This window comes from Carcharhinus amblyrhynchos, chromosome 28, assembly GCF_965287045.1.
Source record: "Carcharhinus amblyrhynchos chromosome 28, sCarAmb.v2.hapA, whole genome shotgun sequence".
In the NCBI taxonomy this organism is placed as follows: Eukaryota; Metazoa; Chordata; class Chondrichthyes; order Carcharhiniformes; family Carcharhinidae; genus Carcharhinus; species Carcharhinus amblyrhynchos.
Genome location: NC_137351.1, coordinates 19,939,640 through 19,952,011, shown reverse-complemented (window position 1 = coordinate 19,952,011; position 12,372 = coordinate 19,939,640). Strand labels below are relative to the sequence as shown.

The 12,372-nt window shown below is 41.1% G+C and overlaps 1 protein-coding gene across 4 annotated transcripts in view; it reads right to left on the bottom strand.

Moving 5' to 3' along the window:
- The window catches only part of sltm (SAFB-like, transcription modulator), a 50,895-nt gene extending 39,585 nt beyond the window's left edge, over positions 1–11,310 (bottom strand). For all 4 annotated transcript variants that reach the window (XM_080214415.1, XM_080214416.1, XM_080214417.1 and 1 more), the window contains exons 1-3: positions 11,119–11,310; positions 10,051–10,132; positions 3,173–3,237 (exon numbers count right to left, since the gene is read on the bottom strand). In XM_080214415.1, the coding sequence (XP_080070541.1) occupies positions 3,173–3,237; positions 10,051–10,132; positions 11,119–11,253 (282 nt within the window). In that variant the 5' untranslated portion in view covers positions 11,254–11,310. The remainder of the gene's footprint in view (positions 1–3,172; positions 3,238–10,050; positions 10,133–11,118) is intronic.
- Between the last annotated feature and the right edge of the window lie 1,062 nt (positions 11,311–12,372).

Sequence of the window (12,372 nt, the reverse complement as noted above, 5' to 3'; positions counted from 1 at the left end):
CTGCAAATTTATTACAGGAAAGCAATTAAATTGGTCATTAAGCAGCATTTATCTCCTGAAATTAAATTTGTGAAATTCAAGAGACAGTTTCATCAGAAGTACGCAATTAATATATTGTGTACTGTAGGGTGTAAATACCTTGGATATAACATTTCATATAACTTACCATAAGTAACCTCATAGGAAATTTGCCTTTACTTTAGTAAAAACTGCAGTACAACTCATGAGCTACGGAGAAAAGATAAGAATTGTATAGACCTAGCTTCCCAGCATTGGATTTGGAAGGTCCCCCAAAGGTGCACTGGGGAATCCCTCTCCGAAGTTCCCACGTAGAGGTTTGCATAGCAATTGTTCAGAAGCACTTGGAACCGTCCGACAAAGCAATTTAAATCACTAACTTCATATAGTGCTGCCAGTGCAACACTAATAAAAGTCTCAAAGAATTAGAAATAAAAATACTTCTAACTTTAGTGTAACTGTTTTGAAGGCTACAGCCAAAATCTGCAGGGATTTCTCCATACTCTTGAACTAAAGGGCTCTTCTCCTCCTTCTCCACACTCAGCGTCTCCCCAACTTAGCTTAGACACTTCTCCCTGGCCTATTATTCTCAATGGGACTTTTAAGCTCATCTGTCAAGCACGGCCTCCTCCTCCTCTTCTTTTGGACTCAGATACCAGAGCTGGGGATCCACTGTGCTGCCGAATCTGACCCAGTCTGAGTTAAGATGATCAGGCAAGACAGACACTTGCACAGCTAAATGGGTACAGAGTGCCACTTGGACACACCAAGGAAGTTATGATCCATTATATTAAGCCATATAAGACTGTGGTGAATCGGTTGACATTAGGTGGGTGTTAATATTCAATTCATGGCCAAGGGGATGGGCGATATGAAGAATCTGCCAGGGATTCCAAATCTGCTTTTCCATAAACTCTTAAAGAAAGTAGGATTTGTTTCACGTGTAATGCTTTCCATGGCAAAATAATTAGAATCACTATTGTGACATTAGTGTACCTTTAAGAAATTTTTAAAAATCATGTTCTCTGCAGTTCTCCCAGTCTCAGGTTATGTCATCGCTGCTGAGTTGGCTGGAGAAGTCCTTTTATTGCTCAAGGGGTTTTAAAGAGGGGTTTGTTTATTTTACTTTGGGATCTTTTATGACCCAGCATTGTTAAGAGGAAGATTGGTTGGTAGATTATGGATTCTGGATGGTTTTTATTTCTTCCTCGTGAATTTAAAGGTTTCATTTTCTGATTTGGCTGGCAGCAGTTTGAGTTTAGAAGGGACATAAAGCAAGAAAAAGGTCTTTTTCTCTTTCTGTTTTTGGAAATTCTGTTAATTAGCTGAAAGCAATGCTTTTTGCCTTCCAGAAGTAGAGAATCTGCAGTTGGTGGCTAGATCAGTGTCTCCCTATAGTGTTCTGGTAAGCTGTTCTCATTCTAAGCTTGTCTGTGTATGTCTCAAGAGAACTGCAGCACTCATCCAAAAGGACTCAGTCCCAGTGTCACATCAGATCAGTCTTTGCTGTGTTAGACCTGTGGAAAGGGGTTTTTTTTTGTCCATGGAAAATTGTTTGACTGTAGCATTTTAGATATATTTATGAATAGTTATACTGTATAATTGCTTTTGTTCTTATTTGTAATTGGTAAAAATTGCTAATTTTCTTCTTTACATGTTAACTATATTCTTAATTAAACTTTGTTTGATAAAAGCTCTCTAGTGAGTCATATGAATCATACCTGAAGTGCAGCATTTCATGCTTATCCTAGCCAAATTCATGAGGCAAATCTTATGATTCAGACAGGCTTCATAAAACACTTGAGGTTCTGACCTGAGTTATAAGCTATATGGATCACACATGAAAGGCAGCAGGACAAGCTGATGAAGGCCATTTTTAAAAGTATACAGGAACCTTGGATTTACAAATAAGGGAAGGGTAATAGGATAAGGAATAGCAAGCTGGAAGCCTCAGCTAAAATCCTGCGCTCAATTCTGCATACCACACTTTATGAAGATCTCAGGGGCTTGGAGGTAATTTATTTATTCTTTCATCTGTGTGATGTGGGCAACACTAGTAAAGCCAAAATTTATTGATCATCCTTGAATGCCCTTGACTTACTAGGCCATTTCAGTGGGTAGTTAAGAGTCAACTACATTGTTATGGGTCTGGAGTGACTTGTGGGCCAGAACATGTATGGCCAGCAGACTTCCTTCAATTAGGGGAAATAAGTGAACCAGATTTTTAACAACAACTTAAAGATATTTTCAAAACTCTCTATTAGTTCCAGATTATTTTCAACTGAATTTAAATTCCACTATTCACCTGGGCCTCTGGATTATTAGTCCAATGACATAATTACTACACCAAAGTTTTCCCTGTTCCCTAAATTTATTAGGATGGTACCAAGGACTTTGGTTAAGTGGAGAAATTAGGATTGTTCTCCACACAATAGATGCACAATTTAACAAAGGCATTCAAAATTACAAAGGATTTCAAAAGTAGATTGGGAGAAATTGTTCTTGGTAGTTGAGTTGATAACGAGAGAACATGTATTTTAAAATATTTGACAAAAGTCAGGGGGTGGATAAGGAGAATATTTATGTAACAAATTATAGTGATCTGGAATGCACTGAAAGATTGCAGAAGGAGATTCAATAGTAACTTTCAAAGGGAATCAAATATATAATTAAAAAGGAAGAAAGGTAACGTGGAAAAGCTAGAGTCGGATTATCTGGTTACCTCTTGCAAAGAGCTGACATAGGCATGAATAAACTTTCTCAGAATGACAACCTGGGGATACTTTTGGAAGACTTATGCCATGTCTATGAAGCTCCAGTCTAATTACAGTCAATGCCTTCAGAATGATAAAGGAAGAAAAGAGAAAAATCTGAATATAAAGAGTATACAAAGGCTTCCTCTGAGATCCTCCAAAGTCATACTTCGTGTGGAATGAATTTGCATATATTTTACTGCAAAATTAACATACTATTACAAATCCTTTATCAGAAATTCAGCACACACTCAGATTCTACACTTCATGGTGTCTTGAAAGATCACAAGGGTAAATATCTTAGTTAAAAGTATGTTTAACTGAGCATATGAATGCCCAATTCTTATTGTTTTTTCATTGTCCTGCTATTCAACACAAAATGCAGCAAATTTTTTGTTTACCTTGCCATTACCATCCTCTTCTGTGCTGACATCACCACCAGCATCATCAGCATCCTGTCTTTTCCCTTAAAATAAAACAACACAGTTTATTCCGTGCACTCAGCTGAAAAGATCACTATTCCTCCCTCGAGTAAATCCTTAATAATAAGATTTACTAATCTGTGGGATGTTTGGCGGGGCAGGCTCGAAGGGCCAGATGGCCTACTCCTATTTCTTACGTTATTATGTTATGTTATGTTACCAAATATTTCAGAGAAAATTTACTTTAGCATTTAAAAGCCTGGAATTGAACTATGAATGTACATTCATACAAAAAAAATTGGAAAATGTCATAAAAAACATATTGTGGTGTCAAGATCAGAGTTTGGCGTTTCACATATTGCCAACTTTTGGTCATATGACCTAATATCTCCTTATGTGGCTCAGTGTCATGCTTTGTTTTCTAATGCTCCTTTGAAATGTCTTGGGATGTTCATTATGTAAAACACATTTTATAAATACAAGTTGTTGTTGCCGGGCAGAGCTGATGTTTTGCATAACAGCATTCCTTCCCCTGAAAATATGGAAAAAAACACTGTCAGTCTCATCTCAGGTAATCACATCTCATAGCGAAGGGACAAAATTATTTGAAGCAATCTGCCAAGCGAGTAGAATTCAGAAGATCTGTCATGGTGTTTAACAGAAAACCAGTTGAGCAGCACCAAATAAATTTGATAGTATAGCTCTTGAGACAGTGAAATATTTAGTTAGCACTCACAGACAAGGAGAGTACAATACTGGTAAGAGTTCACCCCAAAAAGGATCGGTCACTTTCTGGAATTGAGAAGGAGAAAACAATCCTTCAAATTCACTGAGCACAACCAATTTATAAAGAAGCAGGAGGTTTGGTCACTCACTTAAATATCTATAGATTTAATCTATACTGTAAAGTTTAATTACACATTTCTTCACTGCTCTAACTGGACATGGCCACTGTTTAAACAGGAAAACATTAACTCTTCACACAATACTGCAGTGTTGCATTGAGATGAAAGTAGAGCAGAACACTTGGAGTTTTTAAATTCATAAGTATTACTGGCAACGTAATTTATCGCTGATCCTGGATGCCAGGCAGGTGGTGGTACTCAGCTGCATTCTTGAACTGTTGCAGCCATTTTTTTTTAATCTGTTTTCAGAATATGGCATTGCTGGCTACACCAGTATTTATTGCCATTCCTAGTTGCCCTTGCATAGGTGGTGGTGTAGATGCCTTCTTGAACAACTGCAGTCCCCAAGGAGTAGATATACCCAGAGTTGTAAGGGAGCGAGTTCCAGATTTTTGACCCAGTAAAAGTAAAGAAATGGCAATCTCTTTCCATATCAGGATAGTGAGCAACTTGGAGGAGAACTCTGAGGTAGTGATGCTTCCAGGTATTTCCAGGCCACCGTGGGTTTGGAAGTTGCTGTCTAAATGAGTCTTACTGAGTCTCTGCAGTAAATTTTGTAGAAGATACACACTGCTGCCATCATTTGTCAATGGTCGAGGGATTGAATATTTGTGGAAGGGATACCAATCGAGCAGGCTACTCTGTCCTGGACAGTGTCAAGCTTCTTGAGTATTGTTGGAGGTGCACATATCCAAGCAGAGAGAGAGTATTCCATCACACTTCTGACTTGTGCCTTCTAGATGATAGACAGGGTTTGGGGAGTTGGGAGGCAAGTTACTTGCCATACAATTCATCTTTCAGTTTCTGATAAATGGTAACCCCCAAGATTGGGGTAGAGGGGAATCCAGTGATGGTAATGCCACCGAACATCAAAGGGTAATGGTCAGATTCTCTCTTCTTGAGAGCAGATGGTCATTACCTGGCACTTGTGATGCGAATGTTACTTGCCACTTATTAGCCCAAGCCTGAATGCAGTCCAGGTCTTGCTGTCCATAGACATGGATTGCTTCAGTGTCTGAGTCATCGTGAATGGTATCGAACACTTAACAGCAAACATCTCCACCCCCAACAAAGGTCATTGATGAAATGGCCTAGGCCTAAGACACAGTCCCAAAAAACTCCTTCTCCAAGGTCTTGGAGCCAAGATAAACGACCTCTGTCAACCACAAACGTCTTCCTGCCAACTAGTGCAGAGTTTTCCCAATTTTCACTAACTTCTGTTTTGTCGATACTGCTCTCTGTCACCCTCATGTCACCTGTGGGATTCAGCTTTTTGTCCACATTTGGCACCAAGACTGCAATGAAGTCAGGAGCTGGGTGCCTGTGGCCGATCCCAACTGAACAGTGCTGAGTACATTGCTGTGCATGTGCTGTTTGGCAGCTCTGTCAATGATAAGAACACAAGGATTAGGAGCAGGAGTAGGCGATCTGGACCCTCGAGCCTGCTCTGCCATTCAATAAGATTGCTGATCTTTTTGTGGACTCAGCTCCACTTACCCATCTGGTCATCATAAGCCTTAATTCCTTTACTGTTCAAAAATGTATCTATCCTTGCCTTAAAATCAATCAATCAATAATGTACCCTCAATTGCGTCACTGGGCAGGGAATTCCACAGATTCACAACCCTTTGTGTGAAGAACTTCCTCCTCAACTCAGTCCTAAATCTGCTCTCCCTCATTGAGGCTATGCCCCCTAATTCTAGTGTCAGCCTCCAGTGGAAACAACTTCTCCATCTTTCTATTCCAATCATAATCTTATAAGTTTCTATAAGATCTCCCCTCATTCTTCTGAATTCCAATGAGTATAGCCTTAGCCTACTCAGTCTCTCCTCATAAGCCAGCCCTCTCAACTCCAGAATCAATCTAGTGAATCTCCTCTGCACCCTCTCCAATGCCAGTATATCCTTCCTCAAATAAGGAGGCCAAAACTGTACATAGTACTTCAGGTGTGGCGTTACCAGCACCTTATACAACTGCTGTTTTAAACGCCATCCCTCGAGCAATAAAAGACAAATTCCATTCGCCTTCTTAATTACCTGCTGCACCTGCAAACCAACTCTTTGAGATTCCTGCACAAGGACACCCAGGTCCCTCTGCACAGCAGCATGCTGCAATTTTTTTACCATTTAAACAATAGTCCATTTTGCTGTTATTCTTATCAAAATGGATGACCTCACATTTACCAACATTGTACTCCATCTGCCAGACCCTCGCCCACTCACTGAGACTATCTATATCTCTTTGCAGACTTTCAGCGTCCTCTGCACACTTTGCTCTGCCATTCACCTTAGAGTCATCTGCAAATTTTGACACACTACACTTAGTCCCCAATTCCAAATCATCGATGTAAATCATAAACAATTGCAGTCCCAACGCTGAACGCCAACCAGAAAAAACATTCATTTACCCCTACTCTTTGCTTTCTGTTAGTTAACCAATCCTCTATCCATGCCAATACATTACCCATAACATCATGCACTTTTATCTTATGCAGCAGTCTTTGATGCACCCCCTTGTCAAATGCCTTCTGGAAATCCAAATTCACCATATCCACAGATTCACCATTGTCCACTGTACATGTAATCTTCTCAAAAAATTCCACCAAATTAGTCGAACACGACCTTCCCTTCATGAACTCATGTTGCATCTTACCATGAGACAATTTATATGTAGATGTCTCCTATTTCTTCCTTGACAGATTCAAGCATTTTCCCTAGTACAGAAGTTAAGCTAACCAGCCTATAGTTACCTGTACTTTGTCTACTTCCTTTTTTAAACAGTGGCGTCACATTTGCTGTTTTACAATCTGTGGGAACCACCCCAGAGTCCAGTGATTTTGGTAAATTACCACTAGTGCATTTGCTATTGATGATGCCCTCCATCACTTTGCTCATAACTGATAACAGGTTGATGGGGTAGTAATTGGCATGATTAGATTGATCCTGCTTTCTGTGGACACATGGGCAATTTTCCATTGCCAGGTAGGTACCTGGGTTATAGCTGCACTGGAATAGCTTGAATAGTGGCTTGACTGGTTCATCAGTTCTACATACAAACCCAAACCACAAAAGGCAACTTATAATGCAGTTACATTTTAGTACAATATCTTTGTTCTCATGATTGAGAGTAATTGAATAAGTGGCAGCCAGAGGCATGCTGTTTGCCTTAAGCTCATACTGCCCCTTGCTCCTGAAGTGCTTTGTCCATGCTCCTGCCCATGAGAGATTCTGCAGTGAGAAGCAAATACAACAATCTCACCAACACCTGTTAATAAATAGCTGTTTCTTTAAAAATATTAACACATTTTTCAAACAGCATTTTCAGATCATGCATAATGTACAGATTATAATTGAGAGGGAGCAGTCTGTAATTACAAACAAATCTGAGATATTTCTACCAAAGTTAGACAGCCAGTGTGCTTTGTTGACCACAAATCAAAATTCTTACACTGAATTTCCTTGGAAATCTAAACAATATGTATTTGAATGAAATATTAATTTGAATACAATCTCAGTGGAAAAATGCTTAATTTATCCATTTGTTCATTACCTAATCTACCCATTCCCTCAATCATTTGGGCTCCTCTGTTCTATCATACTCCCTGTAAACAATTTGTAAAAAGGTTACTATGGTAAAACTAACAAAAGTATATAGAAATGAATCTAAAGATATCCTTTCGAAAAAGTGATGTTCTACTATAATCAGTATATACTATTTAACCAAACATTGAAAGTTTTAAATTTTTAAGTTTACTTGCTAGGGTCACAGTAGGCTTACATTAACACTCTAATAAAGTTAATGTGAAAATCCCCTAATCATCACATTCTGGCACTTGTTCAGATACACCGAGGGAGAATATAGCATGGCCAACGCACCTAACCAGCATGTCTTTCACAGTGAGGGGGGAAACTGGAGTACCCGGAAGAAACCCATGAAGACACTGAGATAAAGTACAGACTCTGCACAGTGACCCAACTCTGAGAGTTTACTCTTACTCAGAGCCACCTCCATCTACAACATCCTTGTAACCCCGTACATTTACCATGGCCAATCTACTTAACGTACACATCTTTGGTCTGTGGGAGGAACCCATGCAGACACAGGGAGAATGTGCAAACTCCACAGTGTCAACCAAGTCCTGAATCGAACCCAGGCCCCTGGCAATGTGGGGCAGCAATGCTAACCACAGTGCCACCATTCTGGAATCCTACCACATCTAGCAAGGAATGTTGGTTGACAACAAATGAGAGGAGACAGCTTGATCAATATGACTATTTTTAGCAATGGCGGAGTCCAACAAAGCAATGATCCTCAGCCAGTAGTACTGCGTGAGTGGCCCATCTCAGCCTCCTTAGGATACTCATGCATCCCGGCTTACCCACATCACAGATAGCACTGTTCAGCCAATGCAATTAATTCCTCGTGACATCATAAAACCGGACATAGCAAATCTGACAGGCACCAACAGTCCAAATGTCATGAAGCTAAACCAACACATGAGTATCCAACAAGGAAACTCAAGTGTCCTTTACGCAAAAAGGATAAATTGGGTACAGGCTGGCTGGTCAATTCTCAATAATGCTAACAGCACTTCACCAGTAACCCCTGGTTCTAGGCCTCATTATATACATGGTCCCAACATGGGTCATAAAAGCTGAATTCCAGGTGTGAGGCAAGAATGACAACCCTTGACATTAAAGGAGCATTCAAAGCTCACTTTTGGAATGAAGAGGTTGTTTTATGAAGAAATGATGAGCAGGTTGGGTATGTTCAGAACAATGAGAGGTGATTGTCTTGAAACACAGGGCTATCCAACATGGCTCGCAGGCCACCATCTAGCCCAGAACCTCTTGATACAGCTCACGTACATCAGGCAATTAGAATGACAAATCTACACACACACACACACACACACACACACACACACACACACACACACACACAGAGTCCCCGTCACAAGCCATTTCTCTCCTATTATTCCTGCTAATAGCCTCAATACCTTCACAACTACCCATATTTTATCCTCAATGTCCAAACATCATGGACTCTTGGAGATAAGTGAGAAAGCAAGAGCCCAGAGACTGGGAGTGAGCCAGACACATGCCTACTCTCCTCCTCCCTCCCGAACAACCTATCCATAAAGCTGGCTGGTAGAGATGAAAAACCCATTTCCAACCCTCACTTCCATATGGATTCCACCAAGGCTAGCTTGGAGTGCGTGCCACCAGAGACAAATGCAGACGGGCATTGGTTAAACCCAGCCCCTTAGCTGTTGACCAGGGCTTGGGGCCTAATGTCTCCAGCTTTGTTTCTTACGCAAAAAGGCAGATGTACTTTTATTAGTGCTGTGTCTTGGCACTACTTAAAATATCACTTTTATTAATTACCTAAAATTATTGTATTGACTTTTTTTTGTTTAAAAAACAAATCACATTTAATGTTGTGCCAAACCTTATCTCCACAAAATCTTCTCATCAACCCCAAGTGAGAATAAATTTGTCACCTCATATGAAAATGAGAGATAACCATGTTGAAACGTAACATTCTGAGGGGGCTTGACAGAGAAGATGCCAAGAGGATATTTCCCTTTTTGGAATCTAGATGATGAATAACCCTCCACTTGCACAAATGGACACAGCTGCCAATCAAGAAACTAATGCCATCAAGTGCAAGTAGCCCACTTGATAGACATCTCACCTGCCAGCCTAAATACCCACTCTTCTACCATGACGACTCACCAAAGGTTTCTTCAGCAGCACTTTGCAAGTTTAGAACTGCCATCAATTAGAAAGACAAGGGCAGGAGGTATATGCTAATAGTACCACCTCAAAGATCATCTCTCAGCATCTTTCCTCCAAGATCAACACTTTTTGCAAGAAAGTACTAAAATATAAGAAAATTGAGACCCTTCCTGTTGTATAGTTGTACAGCAACACTGAATAAATAGACTACCTTTGCTTTTAGGTGTTTTCTTTGAAACAGTATCGGAAAAGAGCTGCATGTTATCAGGATCACCTCCCTCCTCTTCTATTACCTGTTTTGATAATAATTTTTAATAATATTAATATTTACAAGTTTTCTTTAAAATGTCTTCATCATCAACTCATAACAAAACAAAATTATGAATAAAAATGAGAAAACGATTTGCAAAAGCTCTATAATTCTGAAGACATATAGCATGACACATTATAAAAGTTGACACTCGTGGAACAAAACTGTCAACAATGAATTTTGAAAAACAAACATTTCTTTTCAAGCCTGGGATTTTTGTAAACTAAATTGATGCTTGGAGAAACCACAAATTAGAACTGTCACTAATCCAGCGACTAACCAATTGAAGGTTTCTGGTTTTGGACATTAACAACATTCAGCTTTGATCATCCGACAATTATATGTGCCCCAGCAATCGATGAACTAAGTGAAGTACTGGTTAAGAAATAAGACTCAGTTTATTCAATAGCTCTATGTCCGAACGCTAATTATGAAAAAAAAATCATTTTAAGTGCTTCTTGCGTTTCGATCTCTCTTTATCATGCAAATCAGAAAATGGGCAGTTTCTGATAATCAAATCATAAGCTTTTTGAAAAAAAACTGAAAGCTTCAATCGATCAATTAAAAGGCGTCAGCTGGCAGTGGTTTGAAGAAAACCCTTCCCCGTGCAGTAGTACTAATAACAAGGACGAGAAAAGGCAAACATTCCTCATTAATCGTCATTTGATATTTAATTTTTTCACAGATGACTGCTCGCAGGAAATCTTGTCACTGCGAATCACGCAGCACAAATAAGATCTCAGGCTTTATTCAACGTTATGAGATAACTTAGGTCGCTGAGATTTGTTTCTGCCTTCGCAGTGAAACATTAAACCCATTTAGAGAAGCAGCAGCGGCCATTAAGATTTGTATGGGGGGGGGGGGGGGGCGGGGGATATCAGGCTTCATCCGAGGCCTAAACGTAGCGGCGGTAAACCGCGGGCGCCGACTCTCCCTTCACTCTCCGCGGTTCTTGTCCACTTCTCACACCTGTTTCAACCTAGCGATCAGGACGGTTTTGACGCCACTGATGTCCAGATTCCGCCGCTTCAGTTCGGATTTAAGATCTACGACACGCAAATCCGCGATGCGCCGGGCCTCTGTGGCGCTTGGAACAGCAGCCATTTTGAGCTTCTCCACCGACCGAGCTGGAGCTCGAGCAGCAGCACCGCCGTCCCTCCCCCACCGCTTCACACGCCCTCGACTCCGCCTCCGATAGAGACCCGGATGTCCACAATCGGCGCTTCCTCAGACAGGAGCTCGGCTCCGCCTCCAACAGAGACCCAGATGGCCCGGCTCCGCCCCCCCGGCCAAACGATTCCTGTGACTCCACCTCCAACAGGAACCCGGATGTGGCGGCTCGCCGGCTCTCAACCGTTTACTGTGACTGCCTCTGACAGGGACCCGTATGTCCACACTCGGCTCTGCCTCCAACAGGGACCCGGATGTATACACTCGGGTCAGCCGCGTCCCGTGACTCCGCCTTTTAATTGAACCCGAATGGCCGTGCTTAGTTCCGCCTCCGCTGGGAGTCCGGATGTGAGATGCTGGGGTAGTGGCGGCCGTGTTGATGGCGGGAAGTGGATCTGTGATCTGGGGTTCAAGAGTGGGGGCGTCAAACACCAGGCCGAGGGCGCTCTGAGGGAGAGCCAGGCTTCTTAATTTACAAACTGCCGAGTTAAACTCCTTCACTTCTCTCAATGAGCTTTAAGGCTTGGGTCACTGTCTGTGTGGAGTTTGTACGTTCTCCTCATGTCATTAACATTAGGTTGATCGGCCATGCTAAAAAATTGCCCTTAGTGTCCTGAGATGCGTAGTTAGAGGGATTAGTGGGTAAATATGTAGGGATATAAGGGAATGGCCTGTATGGGATTGTGGTTGGTGCAGACTCGATGGGCTGAATGGCCTTTCTCTGTACTGTAGGGTTTCTATGTTTTTAAATGCTATGGTACCAAATTTCCCCAATGGCCAAAGATCTGAAATGTTAATTGTTCTGAGGGATATTTGAAAAATATTTAATGGTGTATCACCATTCCTATTGGGGAATCATGGCTTATTGTTGATTGTACCGAGACGTTGAAAATCTTTCCATAGCCTTTCTTTCACGCCATCTTTACAATGTGGGGAACTGTTTGGCCCATTGACTCTTACACTAGCTCTCCCAAAGAACATTCTACCCAGTCCCACTCCCCTGCTTTAACACTGTGATCTTGCGCAATCTTTTCAGATAACGATCCAATTTCT